Source organism: Nerophis lumbriciformis, linkage group LG27 (assembly GCF_033978685.3).
Source record: "Nerophis lumbriciformis linkage group LG27, RoL_Nlum_v2.1, whole genome shotgun sequence".
In the NCBI taxonomy this organism is placed as follows: Eukaryota; Metazoa; Chordata; class Actinopteri; order Syngnathiformes; family Syngnathidae; genus Nerophis; species Nerophis lumbriciformis.
In genome coordinates this window covers 11,025,633-11,044,754 of record NC_084574.2, presented here as the reverse complement: position 1 = coordinate 11,044,754, position 19,122 = coordinate 11,025,633, and the positions used below count along the sequence as shown (strand labels likewise).

The following is a 19,122-nucleotide window of genomic DNA, read 5'->3' as shown; positions in this document are numbered from 1 at the left end:
ATGAAAACGAGTTTGACACCCCTGATATACAACAGTAGAAGCGGAAATATGTCCTATACTCCGCAAAGGGAATGATGTGACCTGTTAAAAAAAATGTTCCTCATACTTCGAAATAACTTTTTTGGTGCGCCGCTTAACACATTATGTCGCTACTAATTGGACATTTTCTAAAAAATCATGTTAAAAAAAACTTAAAGCCTTGTCCAGCTGTTTACTGAAATATAATCTTCATGTTTAAATGTTGCAAATGAATATTTATCGGCCTCCTTGACTACAATCAATCGGTATCGGCCCTGAACAACACATATGGGTCCATCTCTTCTCAGATTGCGTATGAACAACTTTCCAAACGGTGGTGAATCAATAGATGGACGTATGATGCACACAGCTAGTTAAAATGCAGGGAGGGCCTCCTGGATGCAGGAGCGTGCTGGAGGTTGGACAGACAAGTAACTTTCCACACTGCCGAGTCCAACTTCAGACTGTCAATAGCCTCTGATAGCATAGCAGCAGTGTTTTACATTCACCTCCATCTGCACTGAGAGGCAGCCCAGCATCTCAGCCATATCACATTTCTCACTTTTTTTTTTCTCCCCGTCTCTGCCTTGCTCCAACAAACTTTCTCTCTCATGCCATCCCTCCTCTGCGTCTGCCTCGCCTGTTCACACTCGCTCTCGCTTTCTCTGCCACTTTCTCTAGCCGCAACCGGCGAGCCTCCATCCTCCCTCCTCTCTGTGATCCTCTCTGCCGAGGCTTCCTTTCCTCGGCGCACCTATTCTCTTTAAACTCCACTTCTGACAGTTTGTATGTAAACACAACTCTGGACAAACCTCCTTGAGTCCAGAACCTGCTCATTTCATTCCATCAGAGTCCAGTCCAGTTTGTTGAAAGAAAGAAAAATTATTTTTTCCAACTAGGTTATCTCTCAGCAGAGAGCCAACCAGTTCCAAGGCCGAACCATCCTAATTTGGATCCGCACCACACTGTACACATTTATAGATACGTCTGCATATGCCTGGGATTCATGTATTATTCACTAAGAGTGTTAGAAAACACACAGAAAAAAAGATACCTTATCCCGCAATGTTGGCAAAAGTGTGGGGAATAAAGCCTGGATTCGCATCTTTTGCCGCATTGAAAAATGCTGGAAAAAGTAGAGCCTCCAAGTTGCAATATAACAAGTTCACGAATCGACCTAGCCATCAATCTGTCAATCCTTTCCGTGTCCGGGCCAGGTAAGGTAATTCTGCAACCTTAAAACCTTAGTGACCCTGTAAGACCCTGCATATGGATCCTAAAAAAAGACAACTTAAAAAAAAAAAAGACTTAACAGTGAGATACAGAGATGAGACTAGGGATGTCCCGATCCGATATTTGGATCGGATCGGCTGCCGATATTTGCCAAAAATTGCGTATCGGCAAGGCATGGGAAAATGCCGATCCAGATCCAGTTTTAAAAAAAACTCCGGTCCGTGTTTTCCAAAGCACCGATTTAAATAATACATTCCACTTTTCTGCTTCTCCCTAATTTCCGTTCCGCATTTTCCAGCACACCTTCAACATATCCACAGGTTTGTGAATTATCACGCAGTTGCTTCTAGCTGCTGGCATTACACGACAGGCTCTTCTCACTCTTTCCTGTGTCTCCCTCTCACAGATAGCAAGTGCGCCTTCTTACACACGTCACATACCGTCACGTCATACGTCACATACTGTCACGTCATACGTCACATACGTATACGTCCTCCCCGAGCAGAGAGGTAGCAGCATGGCTAACGTTAGCTGTGATGCTAGCGCAGCCGTGCGAGCAACGCTCCCTCTAAGGTGCTCGCCTGTGCAATTGCGCACTGTTTAAGCGTCCTCTGCGCATAGCAAATCTATGCCACGCACAAAATCAAATAAAAAAATAAGCGCATAACAATTTTCGACACACGGACACGACAGAGAAAACAGTTTTCGTCATCATTGCCATTTCTGTTTGTCATGTATAATTTTGTCTATTTTGTGTTTATCCTTGAATAAACAGGTCAGTTTCTTGTTACCAACCATTGTGTATTATTCAAACTCCCCTAATTCAGCTGGCTAGTTGTTATCAAGAGTACTAAAACCCTTTTCAACATGATTCTGACAACTAAGTAGGCTAAATAACTTTAAACTTTAATACATGCTCGGATAGGCCAGTATCGGTCAGTATCGGTATCGGATCGGAAATGCAAAAACAATATCGGTATCGGATCGGAAGTGCAAAAACCTGGATCGGGACATCCCTAGATGAGGCAGTAAAATACAAGTCAAATGGTGGACGCACGGATCCGGAACCATATTGTTGATAAATGGCTTTCGTTTTGCATAGAAGAGCTTTAACTTAACACTTCAGGAAGCTTTAACTTAACACTTCAGGAACCCACTTCAGGAACAGTGGGTTCCTGAAGTGGAACCCACTGTTCCACTTCAGGAACAGTGGGTTCCTGAAGTGTTCCTGAGCCAATATTTCCATTCAAATATTGGAGGTTATAGAAATGATTCATCATAATGAAGTGGTCTGCACCAAATTCAAAAAAATTTCTTCCAGGGCTCGCTTGGAAGAAACATTACATTGACCAACTTGAACACTTCTGTTATGCCGAGGACACCAAAGTGGCATGGGAGGAAGGAAAACTGTCGGCTGTCAGAGGGGTTAGTGCATCTGCCTCACAATACGAAGGTCCTGAGTAGTCTTGGGTTCAATCCCGGGCTCGGGATTTTTCTGTGTGGAGTTTGCATGTTCGCCCCGTGACTGCGTGGGTTCCCTCCGGGTACTCCGGCTTCCTCCCACCTCCAAAGACATGCACCTGGGGATAGGTTGATTGGCAACACTAAATTGGCCCTAGTGTGTGAATGTGAGTGTCAATGTTGTCTGTCTATCTGTGTTGGCCCTGTGATGAGGTGGCGACTTGTCCAGGGTGTGCCCCGCCTTCCGCCCGATTGTAGCTGAGATAGGCTCCAGCGCCCCCCGCGACCCCAAAGGGAATAAGCGGTAGAGAATGGATGGATGGATGGACGAATCGACCTAAACATTTGGAATTATATGTTTCTATTAACAAACAGAAAATAATATTATTCTATAACAAAATAATACAATTGTGGACAATACTTTTGAATTCTAAAAAATATTATTCCTTTGTAAAGTAGTCTACTTTAATGGCAAAAAAGATGATGTATAAATCTTATTTTAACCGATAAACAACATAACATAATATTTTGAATGAAAATAACCAAAACAATATTTTTGGGGGGTCAAATTTAGATAATGGGTTAGTAATAGGGATGTCAAAATTAGCGAGTTAGCTCATGTTATTTTTTTTTTTTTAAATCATCACATTAATCATGTACACACTTAGATTAATCATGCAATTTGTTTTGACCGTACAATCTATTTTACTTTAACCGCTACGTGGTCAGTAACCGTCAGTACAAAAATGAGTGAGGAGTCAGCGACTGGTGTGCTCAATGGCAAATGTCACTCCAAAATACAGCTTGAAAGAGCTTTAGATAAAACTGTTACCAAGTGTTTTGCAAATAAATGGCATGCATTCAAATAAAACATTTACAAGCGTTCCCGGCTGACATTAAAATTGTATTTGTACACAAATATTGGGGTCTTTTCTTAAATTTTACTTATGCAAGCGAGTAATCACCTGTGATTAATCATGATTAATCCAATCTGATTTTAAAAATTAACTATTTGACAGCCCTAATTATTTTTTTTATTTTTTTTAAATGAACCATCAGATAAAACAGTTATTTCAAATTTAAATAAAGAATTAACTAAATATTTTGATATTGTGAATATTTTCACAATGCATCTATATACAGTACAGGCCAAAAGTTTAGACACACCTTCTCATTTCAATACATTTTCTTTAATTTCATGACATTGTAGATTGTCACTGAAGGCATCGAAACTATGACACCTGTGAAGTGAAAACCATTTCAGATGACTACCTCTTGAAGCTCATGGAGAGAATGCCAAGAGTGTGCAAAGCAGTAATCAGAGCAAAGGGTGGCTATTTTGAAGAAACTAGAATATAAAACGTGTTTTCAGTTGTACATAACTCCACATAGTTCATTCATAGTTTTGATGTGACAATCTACAAAGTAAATAGTCATGAAAATAAAGAAAACACATTGAATGAGGTGTGTCCAAACTTTTGCCTGTCCTGTATTTTAGAGTAATAACATTTTAAAAAAAAAATCAAAGTCACTGATTATCATTGAACGAATACATTTATAAAATAATTTTTTCTTATAAAATTCCAATCATTAACATTACTTCCATCACGTGAATAGCAAACAGCTAACTTAGGCTACTAGTGTTTGTGGTTCCCTATACCACAAAGATTTCCAAAAAGCAAATTCATTCTCTAAAACTTGACTGTAGATTTGTGAGCAGGCAGACTTGTATTTACATCATTCCTTTAATGAGGCTGATGGGGAATAAACAGCACACTAAACACTAAAAGCTCTGAATTGGCACACTAACAGATCTCAGCGCTGCTCCAAACAGATTAGAAAACTAATCTAAAACCTTTTTTCCCTCTTCCTTCCTTTGAGGTGTGACACAGTACGATGCTTTTGAGAGATTATACAATACACAGCCATGTTGCATGTCGTTTTAAAGCATGCGGCATCTATAACGCTTTTTCATGCAAAGGATATGAATGACGGGCTTCTTGACATAAATCCAGCATCAATATCTGGGATTGGGGTTGACGTTTACGGCCTCTAAGAGTGGAAAACGACAGAGTCACGGTTTGGATGCTAGCATTACATTTCTCCCTAATTCAGGGTTAAGGATGAGGAAGCACTGCTGCTACTAGATCCACTATGGACTGGACTCTCACACTATTATGTTAGATCCAGTATGGACTGGACTCTCACACTATTAGTTCGATCCACTATGGACTGGACTCTCACACTATTAGTTAGATCCACTATGGACTGGACTCTTACACTATTATGTTAGATCCACTATGGACTGGACTCTCACACTATTATGTTAGATCCACTATGGACTGGACTCTCACAATAGTATGTTAGATCCACTATGGACTGGACTCTCACAATATTATGCTAGATCCACTCGTCGTCCATTGCACCTGCTTAACGAGGCATTTCCTCCTAATTATATTGCCCGTCCTCTTAAAAGGGGTGGAGGGGTCGCACTAATATACAATGAAAACCTTAACCCTACCCCAAACCTAAGTGATAAATATAAATCATTTGAGGTGCTCACTGTGAGGTCTGTCACACCGCTGCCTCTCTACCTGGCTGTTATCTACCGCACCCCTCGGCCCTATTCTCACTTTATCAGTGAATTTTCAGTTTGTTGCTGATCGAGTGACGCATGCAGATAATATAATTATAATGGGGGATTTTAATATCCATATGAATACCCCATCAGACCCTCCGTGCGTGCCGCTAAGATTATAGTTGACAGCTGTGGTCTTACACAAATAATAAATGAACCCACGCATCGCAACGGTAATACAATAGATCTAGTCCTTGTCCCCACAACTGCGGTCTCCTCCAAGGTATCTCATTGTAATCCCATTGGGTTGAGTTTTTTCTTGCCCTGATGTGGGATGTGAGCAGAGGATGACAATGTGGCACTTGTGCTTTTGGGCTATATAAATCAACTTTGATTGATTGATTGATTGATTGATTGAACAAGGTTGAAACTGTAACTCTGCATTATACCTTGGTCAAAATACAGTGGTGGGCCGTCAGGGCCAGTAAGGCCTTCTCAGCTGGCCTAACATAACCAGAAATCATGATCATAATTAAAGATAAAAGTATTTTTTTTAATTGACTTTCCCTAAATATCTAAAAGTATTCATATTCTCTTCATGTCATATTATGCTCCTTCCAGTGCTGTTGTTTTTATATAGAGATGATATATTATTTTATATATCCAATCAGAATTCAGCTAGCTTATGTTGCCATGCTGTACCAAATCTGCCTTCAGAATCAACAATGTCTGTGCACTGTAAGTGAACGGCCACATACAGTTGATAGATAATTGCGATAGCCAATGAGATCACGAGTTGTTGTCAGTAAGGCCTTCTATCTGGCCTCACGTTAGCCATCGGGCCAGCAGAGAAATCACAGATACTCACTTTTTTAACCCACAAAGAAGGAGATTAGGTTGATTAGGTGGCATATATATATTTGCAAGGCCATTTTCAGGAAGGATATTTAAAGAGAAACTACATCTTGTGAGACCACGTCGACCAACCCCGGAAGCTAACTCAGCTGTCCCAGGGATGAAATGGGGAAATGCCCGCCATTTCCGCTGGAATCAACAGACTACGAGCAGTACCGCTGGCTTATACGGCGTTGAATCAGTGCTACAAATTGTGAGTTCAAATATTTACGTTTAATATGTTTTTCACAATTTTAATTTTGACAGTACCACATAAGATATGTTTTAATTGCTGATGAGGGTTTATTGATTTTTAAATTTGCCAGAAAAGAATCCGTTTTGTACACTGTTGATGTGCTTCAATAAACAGCAGTGCGTGAATGTGTTTCCATCCATCCTTCCATTTTCTACCGCTTGTCCCTTTCGGGGTCGCTGGAGCTCATCTCAGCTGCATTTGGGTAGAAGACGGGGTACACCCTGGACAAGTCACCACCTCATCGCAGGGCCAACACAGACAGACAACATTCACACACTCGGGCCAATTTAGTGTTGCCAATCAACCTATCCCCAGGTGCATGTCTTTGGAGGTGGGAGGAAGCCGAAGTTCCAGGAGGGAACCCACGCAGTCACGGGGAGAACATGCAAACTCCACACAGAAAGATCCCGAGCGCAGGATCGAACGCAGGACCTTCGTATTGTGAGGCAGACGCACTAACCCCTACCACCGTGCTGCCCGTAAATGTGTTTCTGCTTAGTATTTCTCCAGCAATGGTCATGTGGTGACATCAATTATGGTATTTTGAGAAGTAATCATTGAAGTCGTACATCACTGAAGGCCTAGGTGGGAAACGCACGGCCCGCCACTGTCAAAATCTATGAATATCCCAAGCACTTGAATAAAGAACGCTTTTCTCAAAAACTGGAATACATTCAAACACATCCTCCCTGAAAAAAAGGCATTCAAAAGAGTGAGAAGTATTTTACATGGAGAAAAAAACGAGACATAACTTTGCAAACTCTGGCTTTGTTAGCATATTTACAGAGTGTTCGTGCCAATCTTGCTAAACAAAGTTATTCAGTCGTGTTTCGTGTTGTGCCAGAACGCAGAAAGAGCAACCATGTTTCAAGTGCGTTCATATGCCCCTCCTTAGCACGTTTGTGTTGTTATACCTTTTCATTGTGCTCTATGAGGATCTCCACCACGATGTTCTGGAACTTCAGATCCATGATGGCAGCGACCGTCTCCTCCTGCGGCCTCATCAGCGTCGGGCCGAAGACCACACCCAAATTCGCCACGGTCATCAGATTGTGTTTACTGTGGGCAGCCACGCTGTGGGCGGGGGAGGGAGACCTCGGTTACAACAGCTAACAAAGTCAATAAAACTGGGAGAAAAAAAAAGCATTGGAACCGAAAACAATATTTGTATCATTGCTCTGTGATGAAAACCCGGTATCTGCACTTTATGGTATTAACTTTTTAACACGTTGCGCTTTTTTCTGTATTGTTTTGTCCATTGTTGAAAGTGTATAGCTAAACCAATGCAAATCTGTTTAAGAATGGCTGCCACTTCCTCTTTAGACCACACTTCCCAAACTCACTCTGTTTGGGAGACGAGCAAAGACTCACGAGAGTGAAGACAAAAGCCAATCATCGTTTTTTTTCCATCCATTTAATGATACAATCTCACGAGTTATCATTGATACCTTTCACCTTTTATACCAGAAATTGATAGGAAAAACTCAAACTAATACACAAAATCAAAGGTTTTACAAAAATGCTTTCTGACTCATAATTACAATTGCAACATCCATCCCCAGCACCCCCCGCGACCCCAAAAAGGGACAAGCGGTAGGAAATGGATGGATGGACAATTGCAACATATCACATCAATATCAGGCATCCATATAAATACATACATACACATAAATTAATAAATATATACATACATCCATCCATCCATCCATTTTCTACCGCTTATACCAGGGGTCGGCAACCTTTACCAGTCAAAGAGCCATTTTGACCAGTTTCACAAATTATAAAAAACAATGGGAGCCGTGAAAATTTTTGAAATTTTAAATGAAATAACACTGCATACAAAATTTTTTTTTTGCTTTGTGCTGTGTTAAAACCAGAGGTCTCAGACACGATGCCCACACCTTTATATGGAACGGTACGCGGGTTTTTTATTGAATAGCGCTTGTTAAAGTTAAAGTTAAAGTTAAAGTACCAATGATTGTCACACACACACACTAGGTGTGGCGAGATTATTCTCTGCATTTGACCCATCACCCTTGATCACCCCCTGGGAGGTGAGGGGAGCAGTGGGCAGCAGCGGTGGCCGCGCCCGGGAATCATTTTTGGTGATTTAACCCCCAATTCCAACCCTTGATGCTGAGTGCCAAGCAAGGAGGTAATGGGTCCCATTTTTATAGTCTTTGGTATGACTCGGCCGGGATTTGAACTCACAACCTACCGATCTCAGGGCGGACACTCTAACCACTAGGCCACTGAGTAGGTCAGCGTCATGCGTGCCGTGATGGTACAGCATTTAGCGCCCACTACAACCAGCGTGCCTGATCAGCCACATGTTGTATGGGGCTTCCGCTTGCTCACGTAGGTGACAGCAAGGCATACTTGCTCAACAACCACACAGGTTACACTGACGGTGGCGGTATAAAAAAAACTTTAACACTCTTACTAATAATGCGCCACACTGTGAACCCACACCAAACAAGAATGACAAACACATTTCGGGAGAACATCTGCACCGTAACACAACATAAACACAACGGGGGGGGTTCAAAGTGTGGTGCATTATTAGTAAGAGTGTTAAAGTTGTTTTATATGGTCACCGTCAGTGAAACCTGTGTGGCTGTTGACCAAGTATGCCTTGCTGTCACGTACGTGTGCAAGCAGAAGATGAATATTGTATAACAAGTGTTGGGCTGGCACGCTGTTAATACAGATTGTAGAGGGTGCCAAATGTTGTACCATCACGGCACGCCCTTATTAAAGCTGTAAGGGTGAAAATCGGTGAATTTTAATCCCGGGAGTTGTCTGCGAGAGGCACTGAAATCCGGAAGTCTCACGGGAAAATTGGGGGGTTCAGCAAGTAAGCTGCTGAGCCGCATCAGAGTGATCAAAGAGCCGCATGCGGCTCCGGAGCCGCGGGTTGCCGACCCCTGGCTTATACAGTACAGGCCAAAAGTTTGGACACACCTTCTCATTCAATGCATTTTTTTTTTTTTTCATGACTATTTACATTGCAGATTGTCACTGCAGGCATTAAAACTATGAATGAACACATGGAGTTATGTACTTAACAAAAAAAAGGTGAAACATGTTTTGTATTCTAGTATCTTCAAAATAGCCACCCTTTGCTCTGATTACTTCTTCGCACACTCTTGGCATTCTCTCGATGAGCTTCAAGAGGTATTCACCGGAAATGGTTTTCACTTCACAGGTGTGCTTGAAGCTCATCCAAAGAATGCCAAGAGTGTGCGAAGCAGTAATCAGAGCAAAGGGTGGCTATTTTGAAGACACTAGAATATAAAACATGTTCTCCGTTATTTCACCTTTTTTTTGTTAATTAAACAACTCCACATGTGTTCATTCATAGTTTTGATGTGACAATCTACAATGTAAATAGTCATGGAAATAAAGAAAACACATTAAATGAGGTGTGTCCAAACTTTTGGCCTGTACTGTATATATATATATGTATATATATATATATACATATACATATACACACACACAAATATAGTAAAAAATAGATATACAATTCTTATCCAATTAAATGGCTTTGCCTATGTGTTACAATATACTTGTTTAAAATGTCTATAAAGCAACATTATAATATGTAACAACATGCATATTACTTTGAAGCACTGAGCCAGAGTGGGTGTTAGAAGGTATGAAAGTGTGGGGGGGGGGAGAAGCTGCGTTTGAAGAAAATTTGCTAAAGACAGGTGAAAAGATTTGACAGTCAAATCCTGCTGCAGTGCGGTGTGCATCTGCAGGGGAACTGCAGTTTAAATAGCTCCCGATGATTCCTTTGAAGACAAAAACGCTGGTGACACCTCACATTTATAACATCTCCCAAACCTTTTTTCAGATAGGAGTGTGAAATTCTGGCTTTGCTTCCTTCCCCCTGCAGGACATGCACGCACGCCAACTTCAGAAATAATAATAATACAAAATCATATATATATATATATATTTTTGAGTCGCTCCAGTCTGGAGAATTTCACGCCGGATAATCCAAATTCAATTTCAATAGTGTTCCCTTTTTTTTTCTTTTTTTTTTAACAAGAGCCCGATTCTGCAGTAGTGGGCTTCTATGAAATAAGATCCAGCCGACTTCCACCGCCTCGGGGGAGGAGGGATTATTTACTTATCCTCAATTTGCTCATATTAAGTTTATAAAAAGCTTTGCTGAGGTAAAACCTTGTTATGTCGGGCTAATGTTATTTCTTACGATCGATGGCAATGATGTGGAAAAAGCCAAAGTTCAATCAAAATGTTCTGGAAAATCATCACATTAGGCGACAAGTTTAACGAGAACCGTAGAACCAGATGGTAGGCTTACTGTGACGTGGAAAAGTTTAGTTGATAGCGATGCTATTAATTAAACAATTATTTACTAGCTTGTGTGCTATTGTGTGCTCAGCTGTTGTGTAGCTGCTAGCTCCTAGTAGCAAACTTGCCAACCCTCCCGGATTTTCCGGGAGACTCCCGAAATTCAGCGCCTCTCCCGAAAACCTCCCGGGACAAATTTTCTCCCGAAAATCTCCCGAAATTCAGGCGGACTCAGGTCCATGAGGACCTGAGTCCGCTAACCCACAATATAACCAGCATACCTGCCCAATCAAGTTATAACTGTAGAATGATGGAGAGCGAGTTCTTGGTTTCTTATGTGGGTTTATTGTTAGGCAGTTTCATTAACGTCCTCCCAGCGTGGTAACAACACACAACAACAGCAGTCACATTTTTGTATACCGTAAAGCAGTTCGTCTGCCGTAAACAGCAATGTTGTGACACTCTTAAACAGGACAATACTGCCATCTAGTGCATTTGATGAAAGCCCTTTTGTGCGTGCCACACATCAATGCATCATCAGAGTTCAGCATGGTTAGAAAAATAGTGACAGAGAATAGAACAAGGATGGACAATTCAACCCTTAACTCAACAATGAGTAGATGAGTGTTATGTGTGTGTATATGTGTAAATAAATGAACACTGAAATTCAAGTATTTATTTATTATATATATATATATATATATATATATATATACATACGTATATATATATATATATATATATATACAGCTAGAATTCACTAAACGTCAAGTATTTGTTATATATATATATATATATATATATATATATATATATATATATATATATATGAAATACTTGACTTGGTGAATTCTAGCTGTAAATATACTCCTCCCCTTTTAGCCACGCCCCCAACCACGCCCCCATCCCGCCCCGACCACGCCCATCCCCACCCCCCTCCCCCCACCTCCCGAAATCGGAGGTCTCAAGGTTGGCAAGTATGTAGTAGCCTATAGCCTACCTTTTGTAAATGACTTCACGAGACCTGAGCGGTCGGAAAATCAATGAATCAAAAGAAAAATGAACTCGATAACTTTGCCAGCTTCGATAAAGTTAAAGTTAAAAGTTAAAGTACCAATGACTGTCACACATACACTAGGTGTGGTGAAATTTGTCCTCAGCATTTGACACATCCCCTTGTTCACCCCCTGGGAGGTGAAGTGAAGTGAAGTGAATTATATTTATATAGCGCTTTTTCTCTAGTGACTCAAAGCGCTTTACATAGTGAAACCCAATATCTAAGTTACATTTAAACCGGTGTGGGTGGCACTGGGAGCAGGTGGGTAAAGTGTCTTGCCCAAGGACACAACGGCAGTGACTAGGATGGCGGAAGCAGGGATCGAGCCTGCAACCCTCAAGTTGCTGGCACAGCCGCTCTACCAACCGAGCTTTACACGTACTAACGGTGAGGGGAGCAGTGAGCAGCAGCGGTGGCCGCGCCCGGGAATCATTTTTGGTGATTTAACCCCCAATTCCAACCCTTGATGCTGAGTGCCAAGCATGGAGGTAATGGGTCCCCATTTTTTTTTTCGTCTTTAGTATGACTCGGCCGGGGTTTGAACTCACAACCTACCGATCTCAGGGCGCACACTGTAACCACTGAGGCATTTCTGTGAATGATATTTATATAGCGCTTTTCTCTAGAGACTCAAAGCGCTTTTACATAGTGAAACCCAATATCTAAGTTACATTTTTAAACCAGTGTGGGTGGCACTGGGAGCAGGTGGGTAAAGTGTCACAACGGCAGTGACTGGGATGGCAGAAGCGGGGATCAAACCTGGAACCCTCAAGTTGCTGGCACGGCCACTCTACCAACCTAGCTATACCGCCAGAAGCAGCGGGCGTTTGTACCGCACGCACATAAACGACAATAATGATAACCGCTGTAAAACTCAAAACTCAAACTTAACTAAAAATTCAACTGGTTCGGATTGTAAACGTTCAAGACATCCGTCAATTTTGTGTCTCGGAGAGCGAACGTCCCCGTCCTGCAACTAAGTGCGGCGTTTAGGAAAGAGGAACAGCGAGTACTTACAGCTGAGGCGAGCGTTCAGCACATTTTGGTTAGATTGTATTTTTATTTACATTTCATTGAAAAAAACACAAAAGTGATATTCTGACGCGAAAATTAATGCATTTTCACGGAAATTTCCCATGCCTGTTATTGGAGGACATTTAGACAGTGGTGTGGCGTCAGGGCCAGCAGGGCCTTTTTCTGCTGGCTTAACATAACCAGAAATCATGATCATAATTAAAGATAAAAGTATTTTTAATATACTTTCCCTAAATATCTAAAAGTATTCATATTCTCTTCATGTCATATTATGCTCCTTCCAGTGCTGTTGTTCTTAGGTTAGAGTTTGTATCCAATCAGAATTCAGCTAGCTTATGTTGCCATGCTGTACCAAATCTGCCCGGGGCCTTCAGAATCAACAAAGTCTGTGCACTGTAAGTGAATGGGCACATAGAGTTGATAGACAGTTGCCATAGCCAATCAGATCACGAGTTGTGGTCAGTAAGGCCTTCTAGCTGGCCTCACGTTGAACGTGACATTTGAGCGTCCTGTGATTGGATACTCACCGGGACTGTTAGCGGATTCATTTGAGAATACATACAGTTGATAGATAATTGTGATAGCCAATCAGATCACAAGTTGTTGACAGTAGCCTATCTAGGTAGCCTGATGTTAACGAGACTGTGGTTGGATACTCACTTGTCATTCCAAAGTGAGTATCCAATCACGAGTTGCAATTTAGCAGGAAGCGGGAAGTGTTGCGCCGCAGCCATACCGGGCTAGCAGAGGAATCGCCAAAAACTCACTTTTTTAATGCACGAAGAAGGAGAACAAAACGTTGATTAGGTGGCAGATATATATTTGCAAGGCCATCTCTGCGCTGCTGACCCGTCTCCGCTCGGGATGGTGTCCTGCTGGCCCCACTATGGACTGGACTCTTACTATTATGTTGGATCCACTATGGACTGGACTCTCACAATATTATGTCAGACCCACTCGACATCCATTGCATTCGGTCTCCCTTAGAGGGGGGGGTTACCCACATATGCGGTCCCCTCCAAGGTTTCTCATAGTCATTCACATCGACGTCCCACTGGGGTGAGTTTTTCCTTGCCCTTATGTGGGCTTTGTACCGAGGATGTCGTTGTGGCTTGTGCAGCCCTTGTGATTTAGGGCTATATAAATAAACATTGATTGATTGATTGATTTTCAAGAGGGATATTTAAAGAGAAACTACATCTTGTGAGACCATGTCGGCCAACCCCGGAAGCCAGCTCAGCAGTCCCGGCGATGAAATGGGGAAATGCCCACCATTTCCACTGGAATCAACCGACTACGAGCGGTACCACTGGCTTATACAGCGTCGAACGGGTGCTATAAATTGTGAGTTCAAATATTTTATTATTTCACAATTTTAATTTTGACAGTAACACATAAGATATGTTTTAATTGCTGATGCGGGTTTATTAATTTTTAAATGCGCCAGAAAATAACCCGTTTTGTACACTGTTGATGGGTTTTAATGACCAGTAGTGCGTAAATGTGTTTCTGTATAGCATTTCTCCAGCAATGGTCATGTGGGGACATAAATTATGGTATTTTGAGAGGTAATCATTGAAGTGAGACATCACTGAAGGCCTAGGTGGGAAACGCATGGCATTTAGATGTTAACTGGGACGGCGCGGCGCTGTTGGGAGAGTGGCCGTGACAACTTGAGGGTTCCTGGTTCGATCCCCACCTTCTACCAACCTCGTCATGTCTGTTGTGTCCTTGAGCAAGACACTTCACCCTTGCTCCTGATGGGTGGTGGTTAGGGCCTTGCATGGCAGCTCCCGCCATCAGTGTGTGAATGGGTGAATGTGGAAATAGTGTCAAAGCGCTTTGAGTACCTTGAAGTAGGGCTGGGCGATGTATCGATATACTCGATATATCGCGGGTTTGTCTCTATGCGATGTAGAAAATGACTATATCGTAATATTCGAGTATACGTTCTCACGCAGTTGCTTTTAGCTGCGGGCATTACACTACAGGCGTTTCTCACTCTTTCTTGTCTCTCCTCACAGAGACCAAACAAGCGCACCTTCTTACATACGTCACATACGTATACGCCCTCGCGGAGCAGAGAGGTAGCGGCATGGGTAACGTTAGCTGTGGTGCGAGTGGTAATACGAGAGAAAGAAGGTGCCAATCTGGTAACAAATGAAGGCAGAATTAATTCCCAAGCAAAACAGCACAGGGTCCATCGTCTGGCGGTGGTTTGGCTTCAAGCGGGAAGATGTTGAACAGACAACCGTAATTTGTCAAGTGTGGGGCAAAAGCATTGCTACTATTGCTATTACTGCTAATATGTAGCATTATTTGAAAAGTCACCCGCTAGAGAATGAAGAGTGCTTGAAACTCTGCATGTCAACATCTCCGTTCGGTGCCACACCAACAAAATGCCCAAGCAACCATTTCCAGATCAACACCGTATGAAACAAATAGTCAACAACAGAAGGAGATAACGTCCGCAGGAACCTACCACATAGCGAAGAACATACACTATTTGATTTCCTGTTATGCAGCTCATTTTTATTTGAGTTATTGAAATATCTTGTGTGACATCATGCACAAAAGTGCACTTTATTTGTTTAAAACTATTATAGAGGCGTTCTGTACAAAAAGTGCACTTTAATTTAGTGTTGTTTTGATCTGTCATCTTAGTGACATCATCTTGACAATCTTGCACTTTCTGTTTTGAAATGGCATGAATATTTGTGCCACTGCTTAATAACTGTTTAATAAATACACTTTTGCTAAATTGACTTAGTTGTGATTTCCCTCTCTGCATGAAAGTTTAAAATGAGCATATATTAATGCAGTTTGAACAAGAATGTTTTAACGTAGACACATAGAATCATCATACTGCTGTGATTATATGCATCAAGTGTTCATTCAAGGCTAAGGCAAAATATGGAGATATATATCGTGTATCGTGACATGGCCTAAAAACATACTTGCCAACCCTCCCGGATTTTCCGGGAGACTCCCGAAATTCAGCGCCTCTCCCGAAAACCTCCCGGGACAAATTTTCTCCCGAAAATCTCCCGAAATTCAGGCGGACTCAGGTCCTCTAACCCACAATATAACCAGCATACCTGCCCAATCACGTTATAACTGTAGAATGATAGAGGGCGAGTTCTTGGTTTCTTATGTGGGTTTATTGTTAGGCAGTTTCATTAACGTCCTCCCAGCGCGGCAACAACACACAACAACAGCAGCAGTCACGTTTTTATATACCGTAAAGCAGTTCGTCTGCCGTAAACAGCAATGTTGTGACACTCTTAAAGAGGACAATACTGCCATCTAGTGCATTTGATGAAAGCACTTTTGTGCGTGCCACACATCAATGCATCATCAGAGTTCAGCATGGTTAGAAAAATAGTGACAGAATAGAACAAGGATGGACAATTCAACCCTTAACTCAACAATGAGTAGATGAGTGGTATGTGTGTGTATAAGTGTAAATAAATGAACACTGAAATTCAAGTATTTATTTTTTATATATATATGTATATATATATATATATATATATATAACAAAATTAATATATATATATATATATATATATATATATATATATATATATATATATATGTGTATATATATATATATGTGTATATATATATATATATATATATATACATATAATAAAATAAATATATATATATACGTATATATATATATATATATATATATATATATATATATATATATATATATATATATGAAATACTTGACTTGGTGAATTCTAGCTGTAAATATACTCCTCCCCTTTTAGCCACGCCCCCAACCACGCCCCCTCCCACCCCGACCACGCCTACCCCCACCCCCTCCCCCCACCTCCCGAAATCGGAGGTCTCAAAGTTGGCAAGTATGCCTAAAAATATTGAGATATTAAAAAAAAGGTCATATCGCCCAGCCCTACCTTGAAGGTAGAAAAGCGCTATAGAAGTATCACCCATTTACCATTTACTGGGTGACCAGCTTTACACAAGGAAACATGCTGCAGGACTGCTTATATCAGAGTTTATGTCAGAGATTTTAAATCTGCACTGTTATAATCATATGCTGATATCGGATCGATATCAATAACACATCGCCAACACTCAAACCATGCTATCAACATCTTCTCCCTGGAAAACAAACAGGCTCACACCGACGGCGAGTCGGTATTCATTCGGTGCGTTTGGCAGATTTTAAACGAGAGCAACTCTGAAGTCTACTCTGAAGTCTACTCCAGTCTACTAAAGTTGGCCTCGAGACCAGAGTTTTATCAGAGTGGTCCACTTTTGTCTTTTACTTTTTCACTGGCTGGAAAGACGATGCTGGACACACTTCTCAATGTTAAAAACAAACACACAAAAAAATGCTGGCGGCAGTGGAGAAGAGATGGAGTGACAGCAGGGAAGGGGGAGTGAAGAAGACGAGTGGGAGTGAGCGAAAGGAGAGAATAAGCATGTGGAGTGAGAACGAGGAGACAGACAGGAAGGAGTGTGGAGAGTTTAGGAGGAGGTGTGGATTGGATGAACTATGACCAAAGGGGACAGCGAGCACTCACTTGGCCAGATGCTTCATAAACAGCCCCAGGACTTGTCGATTCTTCTCCGGTAACTTGTGGACCAGGCAGTGGACCGCCTGGATGCGAGACTCTGGACTGCCGCCCTCTGTTGAAAACGTACAATCACATAAAAAAAAGATGGCAAAAAGCCAACCGGCAGCGATGTAATCGTCCTATCAATTCAACTTAAAAAGCCTCCACCGCCTAATAGGATACATTACGAAAAATAAAAAGTTAGCAGATCTTTAAGGACACAATCATCGGGGGGCTATAAACTGAGAGTACAGGGGGCTAAGGGTAAGAGGATGATGCATTCCCGTTTCAGGGACTAAAGAAGAGGTGTAATGGTAATATACGGCGTGTCGGAATTTGGCAGCAGCGGGGGGGAGCTGGCTGGCACCGGAGACAGCTTTACGTTACTGCCTCAGAGATCATCTCTTAAATATTCCCTCACACATGGGCATCTGACCGCCCACGCCGGATACCATTACTATGGGAACCACAGTGGTGGGGGTTCAGGACATGGAAAAAAGAAAAAAAAAAGGATGCTGTCATCTGTCAAACAAACAAATATAAATACAAATCATAGCTAATCCATTTTTTACCCCTCTCTCGTTAAGAGGGCATTGCATGCGCCTGATAAAGATGTCATCCCGATCCAGTTATAGCACTTGTTGGAAGACAAAAGAATACGTGTTTGGTGAAACGAGGACGATGCTGCACAAGGTTACTGGAACGAGTCAGGCCATAAAATGTATATGTACGGTATGTCAGGGCCGTAACGCTACGTCATAATCAACGTCGTTAAGGTCACGCTTCGGTTCCTTTCGGGTACAGTAAGGCAGGGACGGCCAAAGTGCGGAACAGCAGCTAATTTTTTTTAATGGCCTGCGGCACATTCTAAAAATACTACTGGAAAAAATTGGAATAAAAGAGCAAAAAGGTGAAATGTGACAAGGAAAAGTTGCAAAGCTGCCATGCAGAATGCTTTTTTCTTTAAAGCAGTCTTCGCTCAAAAAATATTAATGAATCAAAATCCATGTTATGAATTATTGACCTATTCAAGGCTCAAATTGCTTCACATCGAAAATTACACTATAATTTTTTTCTGGGAAAATGATTGCATGTTTTTTGTTCGCCGTATAAAAAAAAAAAAAGCTTTCTCTGACATAAAGGGCATACAACAATTAAAAAAGTAGAAAACAATTATAAAAACACTTATGAATTAAATTTGCAAACAGCTAAAATTATACACAAAGCAAACTATAACCTGCTACCCAAGAATATACAACAATTCTTCTCAAAAAGAGAGGAGAAATATAATCTTAGAGAAAAATGTAATTTAAAACATTTGTATGCACGTACAACACTTACGACCTTCAGTATATCAGTATGTGGAATTAAATGATGGAATGGATTAAGCAAATAAATCACACAATGTGCTAATATGATCCATTTCAAGAAACTCTTCAAACTTAAAGTGTTTACAAAGTACAAAGAAGAAGAACCATGATAAACATTCTGAATTTATTTCATCCATCCATTCATTTTCTAGTAATCTTACTCATCTCACTATATGAAATGTAACTTACTTCACCAATTATTATTTATCTATTTTTATTGTGATTACTTATGGAGTATATTGTGAATAAATTGAGAACAGGAAGTTATGTTATGTAAAGGAAAAGGGGGTAGGATTAAA

At 41.2% G+C, this 19,122-nt stretch overlaps 1 protein-coding gene across 5 annotated transcripts in view; it reads right to left on the bottom strand.

The window, feature by feature from the left end:
• arhgap10 (Rho GTPase activating protein 10) overlaps window positions 1–19,122 on the bottom strand; it is a 184,494-nt gene that overhangs the window by 72,957 nt on the left and 92,415 nt on the right. For all 5 annotated transcript variants that reach the window (XM_061922885.2, XM_061922881.2, XM_061922886.2 and 2 more), the window contains exons 17-18: window positions 17,421–17,526; window positions 7,355–7,514 (exon numbers count right to left, since the gene is read on the bottom strand). In XM_061922885.2, the coding sequence (XP_061778869.1) occupies window positions 7,355–7,514; window positions 17,421–17,526 (266 nt within the window). The remainder of the gene's footprint in view (window positions 1–7,354; window positions 7,515–17,420; window positions 17,527–19,122) is intronic.